Here is a 15,877-nt window from a genome sequence, read left to right on the forward strand (position 1 = left end):
TGCATCGTTCTGACATCATACGTCTGCTCATCGGGCTTGCCTTCTTTGCTATAATCATATCATAAAACGTAATCCCAAAGTCCTACGCAATTGTGATACCATGCCATGCATCAACCAAGTCAGCGAACCTGACCACCCGATCCCGTGAGTCGCATCTTACGACAAACATAATCGCCAAATTATGACAAAAATAGATTGCTGCAGACCTATTATAATCAGGATCTTCACGAGTCTAATCCCCAGTGTAGATACATGTGCATGTTTTAATTTGTCATACACAACCACGGCAATACATTTGTAACGAGTTCTGTAAAGCCGGTTTTTCAGTTGTACCACAACGTGTGATCTTCCCCCATTTAATAGAGGGATCCTAAGTGACGTATCACACGATCGTTCCATTATATATTGCGACTTGTTTTTTTGCAAAATTTGAATATATGATAACATACATTAGTACCACAAATGACCCCGCAGTTGTTGACGAAAATAGAAAATGCAGCTGGTGTCAAATGCATGAACCTGCAGTTGTTACACCTTCGGTTGATGTCACATGTATGGTGTATGGTGTCGGATGTATGAAATTGCAGCTGGTGTCAGAGGTATGAAACTGCAGCAGTTGTCAGAGGTATGAAACTGCAGTTGTTACACCTTCAGCTGATGTCACATGTATGGTGTATGGTGTCGGATGTATGAAACTGCAGCTGGTGTCAGAGGTATGAAACTGCAGTTGTTACACCTTCAGCTGATGTCACATGTAAGGTGTATGGTGTCAGATGTATGAAACTGCAGCTGGTGTCAGAGGTATGAAACTGCAGTTGTTACACCTTCAGCTGATGTCACATGTATGGTGTATGGTGTCGGATGTATGAAACTGCAGCTGGTGTCAGAGGTATGAACCTGCAGCAGTTGTCAGAGGTATGAAACTGCAGTTGTTACACCTTCAGCTGATGTCACATGTATGGTGTATTGTGTCGGATGTATGAAACTGCAGCTGGTGTCAGAGGTATGAAACTGCAGTTGTTACACCTTCAGCTGATGTCACATGTATGGTGTATGGTGTCGGATGTATGAAACTGCAGCTGGTGTCAGAGGTATGAAACTGCAGCTTGTGTCAGATGTTTGGATCTGCAGCTGGTGTTAGAAATATGAAACTGCAGGTGTTTCAGAGGTATGGACCTGCAAGTGGTGTCGGATGTATGAAACTGCAGCTGGTGTGTGATGTATGAAGTGCAGCTGTTCCAGAGGTATGGACATGCAGTTTGCGTCAGATGTGTGCATCTGAAGCTGGTGTCAGATATATGAAACTGCAGCTACTATCAGATGTATGGACCTTCAGCTGGTGTGTGATGTATAAACCAGCAGCTGTTCTCATGTGCAAGGGGTTGCAACTGGTATGAGATGTACCAACATGCACCTCGTATCAAATATATGAACGGTTTGTTGACGTCAGCTACATTGGCCTGAAATCAGTCATAGATTGAAGCAAATGTTTTTATTGTTTTATGAGAACTTATTATGCCTTGTGTAGAAGACATTGTGACCAACATCTGTACAGATAAGTCCAATACAACATAGTCCATAGGTCTTCAATCAAACACGTAAGCCCAATGATAGTACATGCATGACTTCATACATAGTTTATTGTGAAAAGTACCAGTATATGCGCTGGGGCCTTGACGTATAACTGCCATTAATGATAATCTCATTTGGAGCATTTCAGAAGCATGATTATTTAAAGTGTGTACATAAGGAAACATACACGAACGAGGGAATCTGGATGATAAATAATATATTTCGTAAAGGAAGTCCATCAACTGTGAGCCCAACTTTCTATCAATTAGAGAATGCTAATAACATCTTACAATGACATGTCATTCAAAGAAATGTTAAGATTTGAGGCTCTTTCCAAAACGGCGAAAGCACGTGTAGGTTATGGTCCCTTTGATCAGACATCATGTGTATGACGGTTTGTCATTTAAATGTATGAGGAAATCCCCATGTGAGGTATGTATGTGATAAACGTTTATTACAAATATATGAATATAGGTGTGTCTATGAGTGTGTCTTGCAAGTAATGTCACATTTCTCCCCGCATTAAGTATACTATAATCACGTATGTTGTCACGAATATGTCAGCAAATGTTATTGCCCCAAGCAAAGCAAATAATTTATTGTCCCATTAACGCAGGTTGTCCAGGTTGTTGCAAGTTGCGTGTCCTTCAGTGCTTGCCCCAGCACATCTTATGAGCGAGCTCAATTTATGTTAGGTACGGAATGCAGACAGTTAACAAGTGTCCCCAATTTCAGAGCCCATCCCGTAATTGAATTGAAAACAAGTAATAAAAAAAACTGTAGGACTGATTTGTTAAACGTCTTATCTGGTGAGTTCTTAGCTCATCTATTAATCTCAATCGGTTCGACGTCCGTTGGCTTCCTTGGTATGTCAAAAACATCACCTGACAAGGGATAAATCATATACTTAGGATTTTTTGCACGGTAAGCTTAACCTACATGTATGCTAGTGCATCAATAAAGTTGGAACACATGCAAATGATATATAACTCTTCAACATCACCAATATTACAATGTCTCAACGGCTTCGCTGAAGATCATAATATCTTCTAAGCTACTCAACCGTAGATCGATCTTGATGTAGCTGTAGAAAAATTCAGGCGCCTGAAACATTTAAAATAAGGCGGAATCATACATTGTATAAACTAACATTATAAAAATTCCAACCCTACAGAAAGTTCATATATTAATTGTGATCAATATGCCAACTATACCGAGGCAATGGAAATGTACACCCATGACTTCCTCCAAGCACCTATGTTGGTTTTTCGTTACTGTACATGTCGTAACATCGTTCGATCCCCTGCCGTGTCATACCAAAAGACGTTAAAAGATGGTACTTGATGTTACGCTGTCTGGCGCGTGGCATTAAGGGAATAAAACAAGGACTGGTCGGCTCGGAGTCAGTATACTGTGTCCAAGGGGGGTATTCATGTTAAACTGCGGTATGGTATCTCAGTGTGCTAGCACTATAAATCGGCATCAGTCCGGACTAGTACAAGCAGCAACACACACATACACACACAAATACATGCACATTGCTATATAAGTGCAATATCTTGGACGAGACGTTAAACCCCATTTCACCTCACCTCGCCTCACCTCTAACATCTTTGAATCGTCCTGAGAGTGGTCTAGGCTGTACCAGTAAATACAAGATGTTGACAGTGAGTAACGAACAACACGCAAAATCCCTAGATTCCCATTGTAATTGGCCCTTGAGGGAGTACTGTAAACTCGTTTTAACATTTCACAATTATTGGTGTTTGCAACTGACCATGTAAGTTTAATTTAACTCCAATGTAAAAAAAATATAGGTGCCGTTTTCGACAGGTGACGTTTTGTTGAGGTGCCGTTTTAGCTATAACCCAATCTGCCACAAAGCCCCTACAGGAGTAGACAGCCTCAAAAATATTTCCCAGCTATTTCACGTCGGTTTGTATCTAACTGAGTGTGTATCAGGAACACTTTGCCAGTGACTGAAAGTATGAGCAACGAGACACGTGACCGGGGCTCGATGACACACCTCCAAGTCACAGAGCCGGACCACCCACTTTCGGCTACTACAAAAGGTACTGGGGGACCCACGAGATCCATCCAAACGTGATCACACATACATGTACGCGAGGTATGAATATGTCAAACCACTGAATCGGTGCTTTGATATCCTTTTCGTTTATTTCCGCGATTTTTTGTTCAAATTGCCAAAATACAGATTTAACATGTATTTTACATCATACTGTTAACATTATGCAAAAGTCGAGGGAAGGCTTCAAATAGAATCCTGAACGTTCCGATGATCACCCCTGCCACATACATATTTTAGGCATATTCACCTTGTGTAGGACCTTCCGAAGAAATAGTATTTGCTGTCCAGTAAGGTTCTTCAACATACATTGACTGAAAGAAAATCAGCAACATGATCATTTCAGTCATTTTCACATAAGAGTGAGAGAGTTACATCATGGCATGTCAGCTTAATGTGGGAGGAAAGCCCGAATTGATGCAGGTCTCAGACGTTTATCACTCTTGTGAAACCCAAAAGCAAGGGTGTGGTGCTGTCAAACCAAGAAACAAAATCGAGTGCAACCGAGATTCGAACCTACGGTGTTCCCACAGCGAGTTACGGCGCCATAGACGACTGGACCCCCAATGCCACCTGGCCCTGCCCCTGACCCATTTCAGATTAGAGTGTGTGAGTGAGTATGGTTTTACGCCGCTTTTAGCAATGTCACGGCGGGGGGCACCAGAAATGGGCTTCACACATTGTACCCATGTCGGGAATCAAACCCGGGTCTTCGGCGTGACGAGCGAACGCTTTAACCACTAGGCTACACGACCGCCCCTCAGATTAGAACGTACATACATATATGGTATGGAACTCGTTGGTGAAATATTAGTCTTTAGCTCACCAGTGACCAAAAGACATACTTTGTATCCGGATCAGCTGGGACTTACCTTTCTAAGCCAATCTCACAGAGCCACTTCTGGACATCAGCATCAGACCAACTGGCAACATTGGAGTGTACGGAAGCTGAACAGAGGCCGACAGACTGAACTTTCTCCAACGAACTTGACTCACACTGACGAAATTAAACATTACGTAAAAGTAATGTACATGTAGCTACGTCTCACCCATACCTGATAAAACTGCAACAATATTCGTAGGACATAAGATGGAGTGTAATGGAATATAGTGTATCCGGTATTTTCTAGCATTCTAGTATTTCTAGTATTCTAGCATTATCTCGACATGCAATATAAACGAATGGACATTACATGTTGTTCCAATGAGAAGGGGGTGAAGATAAATTAAATACAACGAAACCCCGTTAATCTGAACGGTATCGTTCCCGTTACAATGATCCGGATTAACAAACGTCAAATCCAGCTGCATATACGTGCAAGCGTCAATAGCTGTAATCTTCCACAATGTAGGGTTTTCTGATTAACGGGATTCGGTCTAACGAGGTTGTACGATTTAGCGGACTAGACTAGAACGAAAATAAAGCCAAAATCGGATGAATATGTTTTGGAGATATATATATATAAATATTTTTGTACAAAATATTAATTACTTGCAATGGAGGTGTCAAGGATATTGTATTAGCTTTGTAATGCATAAAGCAAAATGAAACCAAACACTTGCTTCTGCTTAATAACGTCACGCCAGTATCTTATTTGCTGTGGTCCTCTTTACTTAAGATTAGATCTGTGGTCGTTTTACTTCTGTCAGCAGTCGTGGTGTTTAACATTCAAAGGGACATTACTCTGTCGGTCTTCTCGGCATACTACTCTCAAGTCGATTATAATGCATGTGCAGTTGTACATGTATTTCCCCGGTCATCCATTTGTATTTCCTTGTATTCACGTCAACCATATCACGAATATCTCAATTCAAAGCAAATATAACTTTAACGACAGTTTACACAAATGAATTAAAATTCAATCTTTATTTTTAGATGACAGTCCTATATTAAAAGTAAACATTGACAGATTCATGTGGTGAGAAAATGCAATTAACCATCGGAACGTTCATGTGAACAATATATATTCTTCGTAACTCTCAAACCAGTATTGTTTACAGCCTCGTACCTGGAACGGGCGCGTGCTGGTGGCTGTGAATGTATGTTATCTGGTTTCGGTCATTCTTTCGAAAAACTTGAAAGTGAATAGAGCATTGAGAACAGCCACATGCTCGTCGTTAAGACGTATTTGGCAACGCAACATGCTGTACAGAGTGCGACCTTCAACAGTGTGCCGGCGTCGTCTTGTAGTATTTCGAACACAGTATTAACACTGTTTATTATTATTCTCGACAATACTCTTCTCTTCTTTGGTGACAACAAAGTGGTTAATGTCCACAGCCTCCATCACTTACGGACACGTAATCTTCATCATCAATTATTAATTTTATAGTTATAGTTATATCTCACATTAATCATGGTATACAATTCTCTCCAACATCCGCAGGGATGCTTCTACATTGAATAATATGTTACTCAACTGTGTCCAGAGGTACTTGTCCACGCTTGCCAAGCTCTTTCACCAAATCCGTTATCTTCTGGTCGTAAGGATATTTTCCACTGAATTCAAAGTAGAGCTTTGTGCCTTTGATGAAGCCAAGCCACCCGTCAGGCTTGTAGTCTCTCTGCATCATTAGCGGAACTATGGGTTTACGTAGGTTGAATGCATATTCAGCTTCTGCAAGTGACAAGATATGATGAGACCACAGCATCTGCATAATTAATCAAATTAGGAAACTTTTAGAAAAAGCCATGAAAGCAGATCTGCTCACAAAAATGTAAATAAGACCCTGCTTTCTTGCACCTTTGCATTTGCGATTATTTTATCCGTTCTCTTATTTGAATTGATAATGTCGGAAGTCCAACACCTGCAAATGTAAGAAAGGTAAAGCCAGTTGTCAAACATCTAACTTTATACGTAGGACATTTCCAATGGCCCAAAATGACCCAGATCCTACATCGTCCTTTAAGAGAGTAACGTTTGATATTTCTTCCCATGTTTAAATTTAAAACTATTTAAGATTACTTGTGACGGTTGGTGGCACAGTAGCTGGAGACTATATGTGTTCTACATTTACCGTTATTTCGTCCTTTGGCCTCTGTTGCATTTTATGTTCATAGAATGCCTTGCTCATCTTATCATGATTCAAAATTCTGGCCAGCACTTTTATACAGATGGTAGGCTGATAATAAAAGCTTTGATCCCACCACATGAACAACAGAGAATAGGACCTTAACAAACTGATGACTTGACATAAGATGGCCACATAGATAATATAACGTGAGTGAGTATTGTTTTACGCCGCCTTTAGCAATATTCCAGCAATATCACGATGGGGGACACCAGAAATGGGCTTCTAACATATGGGGAATTGAACCCGGGGCTTCAGCGTGACGAGCGAATGCTTTAACTTCAAGGCTACAGCACCGCTCCTTACAATAAGAGGTGGCACGGATGGCCCAGTCGTCTAAGTCACCGCGATTCGCCGTGCAGTGTTACGTCTCTTGGGCACGCCAGAAACCTATGATTGTGGGTTCGAATGCCGGTTCGCCCCGATTTTGTTTCTAGGTTTGTCAGCACCATACCCGTGCTCGTGGATTTCACCGAAGTTGTAAACGTCTAAGACCTGCATCACTTCAGGCTTTCCTCCCACATTAAGCTGACACGCCTCGATTTAACTAGAATACTGTTAAGAGCGGCGTATGATGCTGACGAAACTGCCTGTGGGATATCAGCCTTGTAATAATGTGACATAATGCAGTGAGGCTCTGTCGCAGGTTCGGGATGAGGTATTGACATCTTACGTCAATCGTGTACATTCATGCACCTACCTGATCTGCAGTTCTGGCTCAGCTTGTATCTCTCCGACATACACACCAACACCACAGACGCATTCTGCACGGCCTCCGCCATCGCCTGCAATGTGGAGCCCTCCATGTCGTCGATGTCCATCCAGATGTTGTAACCTCTTTGGCGCAGTGACTCCTTCACCTTCAATTTCAGTGTTTGAATTAACTTAGGTGTATTATATATGGATTGTAGATAGGTCTCTATGTAGAGAAAGACTTATTCATAGGATGGCTAAGTACACCTCTTAAAAGGAAATCACTAATTTATTTTGAGTTTAGGCAATATACACACTGCGCTGTTAATGGTTTCAATGCTATGTCCCTCATTCCATTACCAACGTTAATTTTGACGGTTCTACGCTTTCAGCAATACTCCAGCAATACCACACCAGGAACTGGAATCACATAGGCTAACTCATCGCTTCCACTAATACAGGACCAACCATTTCATCTTTGTCGGATTGTTATAATGTTGTTCAACGCCACAGTCAGCAATGTTCCAGCTACATGTATTTTATGGAGGGCTGTAAATATTGAAGTTTCGACCAGGTAGACGAATCACAAACAGCATAAACAACTTACCTCGGCATCAGTCATATTGAGTGAGTGAATGATTATTGTTTTACACCGCTTTTAGCAATATTCCAGCAATATAACGGCGGGGGGCACCAGAAACGGGCTTCACACATAGTACCTATGTGGGGAAACGAAACTGGGTCTTCGACGTGACGACCGAACAGAATAACCCCTAGGCTATCCGCATCAATCATAGAGCCTGACCATCTGGTCGTACTTTTCAACACGAAAACAGTGAATCCCCACGTGCTACTGTGCGTTCCAAACAGTTCATTTACCACACAGAAATGTGTTACTACAGGTTCAGAGTTTGGTGTTATACTTAATTAGTACACCTTGACCAATGTCTTCTGGTCTGCCCACTGATAGCTGATCATCAAGTGCCCTGTGATTCTTGGTTCCTCTTCCTTCAGGTCCGGACGAGGAACTGTAAACAATAACATAAGCACAGTACACACCACTCTGTTTAACACTAGTTATTGTTGGATGTAATTATAGACTCAAACCTTACACAGAGATTACACTGATGACATTTTAGCAACTACTTTCAGTGATGGATTCTTTTTAAAGAAGTCCAAGACACAAGGGAAATAACGCTTCAGCTCGTCCCGAAACATACAGCATTGGCGCTTTTATCTTCAGTTGACACAACACGCACATTATACCATCACAACAATAATTCCTGAATAAATTTTTTTTCATTTCAGTTTGATTTTATTCATTCGATGTATTTTCTATTTAAAGGATATTTCTCTTCTTCTATTGATCCATATATTAAGGAAATCATTGTTAACCAAATAGAAAAATGTGGTATCTACGTGGTGGTTTCTTTTCCGTTTGTGTGGTGGCCCACAAGGCTCCTTTGGCGATTCTGGATATGTGTTTATTAGCTGACTGCTTTAGATTTCGCAGGACTCCCATCAGCTGAGCATCAAGCTGTAAGATGTCAGAAATAAATCATATTAGAACCGTTGCAGTAGTTGTTCCATAACCATCGGACAATATTGGACGAAGATTATGTCTGTCGTATTTATAAAGTAGTTTTGTGGACAGATAATGTACTGATACTGATACGCCTGACGCCATATTGCATTGATTATATAAAATGTCATAGATCACATTAATATTTATCGTTTTGGTATCCTTGTTCATAATGAACGTCAAAGGTAATTATGCTTATAATAGACATCAGCTGTTTTATTATACCAGGAATATTTTCCGATTTTCCTTATTGAATGCAAGTTCCCAAACACATTTTGCAGCCTTCTCTCTCTCCTCATCTGAACCTTTCTGCATCACAGCCATTAACACAGAGATGGCCCCCTTCTCCGTGAGAAACTTCTTATTGTCGTCGTTCTTTGCTAGTCCAGTGAGTCCAACAATCAATTCGGACACGGAAAAACCCTCGCTCCGGTGATCTCGTTGTTCTAATGCAGTCTTGACCATTGTCAGCAGGGTGGTAAAGACTGTTTTGTCTGCCAGCATTGCCCGATTGTTCTCTTCGTCGATGATGTTAGCCAACAGTAACAACATTAGCACTTTAATTCCTGTGAATATTTATGTGTTATTAAAGTATTTGGTGACTATAATTGTCTCAAACAGATATGGTTTCAAGGAAAGTTCATCTCGAAGTAGTTGTTAGATCCTGGCCACAGTTATGCACACTTGCAATAATACCCATTTTATCTCGAATTCACAATAAGGTAAAACAAAATAATGTAACATTAGCTCCATTGTTTTGAGTTCATTGTGAGCTGATTTGAACTACAAGCCGTGTACATAATATAAAATGCAAACATATTTTTATTCATCTATCAAATTTGAGCTAGAATTAATATTGATATTTGATATTGTTTCGAAAAAAAATTGACTCAATATTACGGGACAAAATATGTGTTGTGAAACAAAGAATATTCGGCTTCTCTTTTCGCGTTCAAGATTATTGCATGCAAGGCAAATATATATATATCGCGTTCAAGATTATTGCATGCAAGGCAAATATATATATATATCGCGTTCAAGATTATTGCATGCAAGGCAAATATATATATATATATCGCGTTCAAGATTATTGCATGCAAGGCAAATATATATATATCGCGTTCAAGATTATTGCATGCAAGGCAAATATATACATATCGCGTTCAAGATTATTGCATGCAAGGCAAATATATACATATCGCGTTCAAGATTATTGCATGCAAGGCAAATATATACATATCGCGTTCAAGATTATTGCATGCAAGGCAAATATATATATATCGCGTTCAAGATTATTGCATGCAAGGCAAATATATATATATCGCGTTCAAGATTATTGCATGCAAGGCAAATATATACATATCGCGTTCAAGATTATTGCATGCAAGGCAAATATATACATATCGCGTTCAAGATTATTGCATGCAAGGCAAATATATATATATATCGCGTTCAAGATTATTGCATGCAAGGCAAATATATATATATCGCGTTCAAGATTATTGCATGCAAGGCAAATATATATATATCGCGTTCAAGATTATTGCATGCAAGGCAAATATATATATATCGCGTTCAAGATTATTGCATGCAAGGCAAATATATACATATCGCGTTCAAGATTATTGCATGCAAGGCAAATATATACATATCGCATTCAAGATTATTGCATGCAAGGCAAATATATACATATCGCGTTCAAGATTATTGCATGCAAGGCAAATATATATATATCGCGTTCAAGATTATTGCATGCAAGGCAAATATATATATATCGCGTTCAAGATTATTGCATGCAAGGCAAATATATATATATCGCGTTCAAGATTATTGCATGCAAGGCAAATATATATATATATCGCGTTCAAGATTATTGCATGCAAGGCAAATATATATATATCGCGTTCAAGATTATTGCATGCAAGGCAAATATATATATATTGCGTTCAAGATTATTGCATGCAAGGCAAATATATATATATCGCGTTCAAGATTATTGCATGCAAGGCAAATATATACATATCGCGTTCAAGATTATTGCATGCAAGGCAAATATATACATATCGCGTTCAAGATTATTGCATGCAAGGCAAATATATATATATCGCGTTCAAGATTATTGCATGCAAGGCAAATATATATATATCGCGTTCAAGATTATTGCATGCAAGGCAAATATTTATATATCGCGTTCAAGATTATTGCGTGCAAGGCAAATATATATATATATCGCGTTCAAGATTATTGCATGCAAGGCAAATATATATATATCGCGTTCAAAATTATTGCGTGCAAGGCAAATATATATATATCGCGTTCAAGATTATTGCGTGCAAGGCAAATATATATATATATATCGCGTTCAAGATTATTGCATGCAAGGCAAATATATATATATCGCGTTCAAGATTATTGCGTGCAAGGCAAATATATATATATCGTGTTCAAGATTATTGCATGCAAGGCAAATATATATATATCGCGTTCAAGATTATTGCGTGCAAGGCAAATATATATATATCGCGTTCAAGATTATTGCATGCAAGGCAAATATATATATATCGCGTTCAATATTATTGCATGCAAGGCAAATATATATATATCGCGTTCAAGATTATTGCATGCAAGGCAAATATATATATATCGTGTTCAAGATTATTGCGTGCAAGGCAAATATATATATATCGCGTTCAAGATTATTGCATGCAATGCTTATATACATACATACAAATATATATATATCGCGTTCAAGATTATTGCATGCAATGCTTATATACATACATACGTACGTACGTACATGCATACATACACACACACACACACACACACACACACACACACACACACACACACACACACACACACACACATACATACATACATACATACATACATACATACATACATACATACATACATACATACATATGACTCCGAGCCGACCAGTCCTTACCCTTAACCTTAAAGCCGATGGCCAGACTGAGTAACAACAATTTCTCTCTTTTAACGTCTTTTGGTATGACGGGGTCAGAAATCGAACCACCGACCTTCCGCTCTCCTTGCAGACACTGAGGCAGTTTCAGATTATAGAAACTGTATGGTTTTAAAGCACTGAGCTTAAACCTTATTCTGTGTAACACAAATTCCAGCCACTCCCCCGACCACCATAATTATATAGTCCCTAAACTTAATATTTCTTTTGATTCACGGATCTTGAGTACCAGTATCATGTTAGATACCAGGTGACAGTGTGATAACATTAAAACATTTACCACTCGAAGAATGTTTGATATATGCCAGGGCTACAGACACTGTCCCGAGCTCTCGAATAGGTTGACGGGTGATGGGGTTCTGGGAACAGTTGTGAAGGATGCCTCGTGCCGACCGAAAGAACGGATCTTTCAGAGATACCTGGCGTAAAAGATACACGTCCATACATACATTTGGAATTAGCAGATACTTGGTAACCAGATAGGAGACAATCGTGAAGAATCTCCCAGATGGACATGTGCAAATGTTGACGTTTGAATCATTACATCTCCACTCTAAAACACACCGTGATATAACTGAAGCACTGATATAAACGGTGTTACCACACTCCAATACTATAGGAGATGGCAAAGCCATTCCGTACGAAAGCCTAATGGTGCCACTTTGGTAGCATATATATTTTTTTTTAAATCGAAATTTTTCGTTATTTCAATTATGTGTTTACTTTCTCGTTTTTTCTCGTAATTTCGATATTTTTCTCGTTATTTCAACTATTTTCGAGAAAATAATCGAAATAACGAGAAAATAATGAAGTAACGAAAAAGAACTCGATATTACGAGAAAATAATTAAAAAAAGAGAAATTTGATTTACAATAAAAATAATACCACCAAAGTATTCGTAGTTCTAAGGGTAATTTATCTTATTATTTATCTTCCATTTTGTTTATACAAAGTAGTTGTGAATCCAGTTCTATATGGTGGAGGTGCATTATCATGCTTTTCAACAAAATTAAATATTAACAAGTAAAATAATCGTTATATAATAATTGGTCCATCAAAGAAGAAGACTTTCTATGTTTGAATATCTTCATCACTAGTTAAATTTATCAGATGCAATAGGATCTCAGAAATATTGATTTTATTCTCGAGGTAATGTAGGCTATATCATCGTTAATAATATTAATAATTATTGAGTCACGCTAAATCGTGGGTTGTCTTTCTCTCGTTCATAAATGTATGTCCACACAGTCCCGATGCTGACCCCGATCATTCACTGCTTATTTCATTCCTATTTCTCGTAGCTCGTTAGCTATTCATTAATGGCAAAGGTGTGCTTCGTGCTGATTTCATAAACTCAATTTGGGATAGTCTTGTGGTTAAAGCGTTCGCTCGTCCCGACTAAGCCCAGGGCTCGATTCACCACATTGCTCCACTATGTGAAGCCCACTTCTGGTGTCCCCCGCCATGATATTGCTGGAATGTTGCTAAAAACGGTGTAAACTCACCCATTCACATACACTTCTGAACAGATTTGTGATAACTTACATTTCTAGGAAGTCCCGAATCACTGAGAATAGCCTTCAAGTCCATTACAAAATACCGCAGGATTCCACTGCTGCACACCCTCTCCGAAAACAAGGAGCTCGCGTCTGTGTAGTTCCACAGCAACACTCGTAAATCAGAAAAGGTGCATGTCTCTGTCAAAAACTCTCCTGCTTTTTTCTCCGTAAGACCCTCAAGTCCCCTGTCTCTCAGAAACAGACTGTATGCAGTGAAGATTGAGTCAGCGGCTCTTGTATAGGACAAGTACTCCCCATATACACATCTTGTGGCTTCATCCTTTGTCCCAAAGTAACGGTCAACCACCTTTGTGGTAAGAACTCTAACGTTGTTTCCTTCATGCTCTAGTGATGGATTTCCTTCCAGCTCCTTTACAAAAGCATCAATTTCGTCAAAGCCATTCTTCAACTGGGGGTGTTTGGTGACTAACTGTTTGGCCAACCTTCGACAATCCTCATCATACGCGGGGATGTTCAAACTCATCACTGCAAGTCCCAAGTCCTCGAATACGATGCTAAGCTTTTTCCTCGGTGATCACCCTGTAAGTATCGATAGTGTAGTCTTTTTAACACACGGGTCCTCGAGACACCGAAACATACCCTTTTATCAATAGACAAAAGAAACACGGAGTATATACATTAGCCTATAACAGATGCTACATTTCCCCTAAATTATCTGAGATGATCACATTAAGCGCTATACCGGTAAAGTGAGATAAATGGGGTTTAACGTTGCGTTCAAACTTATATACTGCGTATTTGCACGTACATGGCGACGTACAATCACTTTTGTGTGGCTGCTTGTACTAGTTCGGACTAAAGCCGGTTTTATAGAGCTAGTCAACAGAGATATCACACTCAGACACACGATACCGACTCCGAGCCGGCCAGTCCGTGTTTTGTTCCGTAATGTCAGATGTTACAAAACTATTAACATATTACAGTTTTTCACATAATCAAGAAAAAAACTGAATATCTCCGAAAATGCATTTAACTGGAACATACACTGTGCATTAAAGCCCCGTCAACTCAATTTCCTGAGGAGCACGGGAAGTATATCGATTTATCTGTACTTCTAGACACGATTCGATATAAGACCACAAAGGTGATATCTTGACGATACACTGACAACATCTCCAATGATATATCAAGTCAGATTTAACTGTGAACAACTGTCATTTTCAAATGACTGATAGAAACACCTGATTATAGCGATAATGGTACAATATATATGATTACATTAAATTAACAATAATTATTACAGTAATCGTAATAGTAATAGTAATAATAATAGTTCATTTATATTGCGCATAACCATCATTCAAATCGGTAGCCGAAACACATATGTACTTACGTTTGAAGTTTGTTCAGGCTAAATAAAGCCGTCCAATGTCTATCTGACTACGTTCAACAGTTCCGACTTCGAGTTATTTCCGGGTGTATTGTAAGGCCGCATAAACAACATACATGTTTCTCAACACCGACGGTTACATTCATTCCCATCCTATTTGAATTAGCGTGAACTTCAAATGAGTTTGGAGCACGGGCGACCAATATCCTCTAAAGCGCCGCGATTCGCTGCACACCGGCGTGTCCCATAGGAGTGCACGAAACCTATGATCGTGGGTTTGAATCTCTATTCATCTGATGTTTCTTGGTTTGTCAGCACCGTATCCGTGATCGGAGATTTACAACAGTGACGAAAACCTATGTGAACTCGGACTTCCATCCAACATGAAGCTGAAACGTCATGGAATGCTGTTCAAAGCGGCGTAAAAACGCACTCACTTATATATTTTGACATCTCTAAAACCATAGGACCGTGAAGCTGACTCTTCCCATGGTTGATCAAAGAAACTCCTCTCTGGCACAGGCATCCGATTCGATTATGAACCACGGCAGATATTCTGACAAGATCGCATTTGCACAATACTTTGCCATACTTACGTGTATTGTTGGTACGCTTGATACAGCCGGCGTGGAGTAGGAACATCAGTTTAATCTACATACTTTTGGTCTTCGTATTGTACACTCGTTCATCTCAAATAGCTTTACGGCAGTTTTCATCCGCAGCATGCAGCTGAAGTTTTGGGATGCGTGATTCCAGCAATAGCATATCTCTATAAACCGTTCTGAAAGACTTTCAATCTGAGTTGAAAGAAGAACCAATAATAGCTATATCGAAAATGCAAATTCTTCAGTCACAAGATATAAGGTCAAAGAACCTTCTTTCTTTTGTCTTTCCTTAATATAATTGTGATATTCAGTAGGTATGTGGCATGCTAAATAGCAAGTGTATATTGAATATTAAACATCGCCCC

General features: G+C 39.3%; 1 protein-coding gene across 1 annotated transcript; it reads right to left on the bottom strand.

Moving 5' to 3' along the window:
• Positions 1-1,594: 1,594 nt before the first annotated feature.
• On the bottom strand, positions 1,595-15,181 carry LOC124131334. Its single transcript, XM_046494546.2, has 11 exons — positions 14,911-15,181; positions 13,543-14,096; positions 12,278-12,416; positions 9,231-9,571; positions 8,843-8,960; positions 8,360-8,451; positions 7,431-7,590; positions 6,080-6,276; positions 4,531-4,655; positions 3,909-3,972; positions 1,595-2,676 (listed from the first exon to the last, which is right to left on the bottom strand). Exons 2-11 carry the CDS (start codon positions 14,038-14,040, stop codon positions 2,581-2,583), a joined length of 1,830 nt encoding a protein of 609 aa, XP_046350502.2. The 5' UTR covers positions 14,041-14,096; positions 14,911-15,181; the 3' UTR covers positions 1,595-2,580.
• Between the last annotated feature and the right edge of the window lie 696 nt (positions 15,182-15,877).

Source organism: Haliotis rufescens, unplaced genomic scaffold (genome assembly GCF_023055435.1).
Source record: "Haliotis rufescens isolate VD_foot unplaced genomic scaffold, xgHalRufe1.0.p SCAF_1, whole genome shotgun sequence".
NCBI classification, from domain to species: Eukaryota; Metazoa; Mollusca; class Gastropoda; order Lepetellida; family Haliotidae; genus Haliotis; species Haliotis rufescens.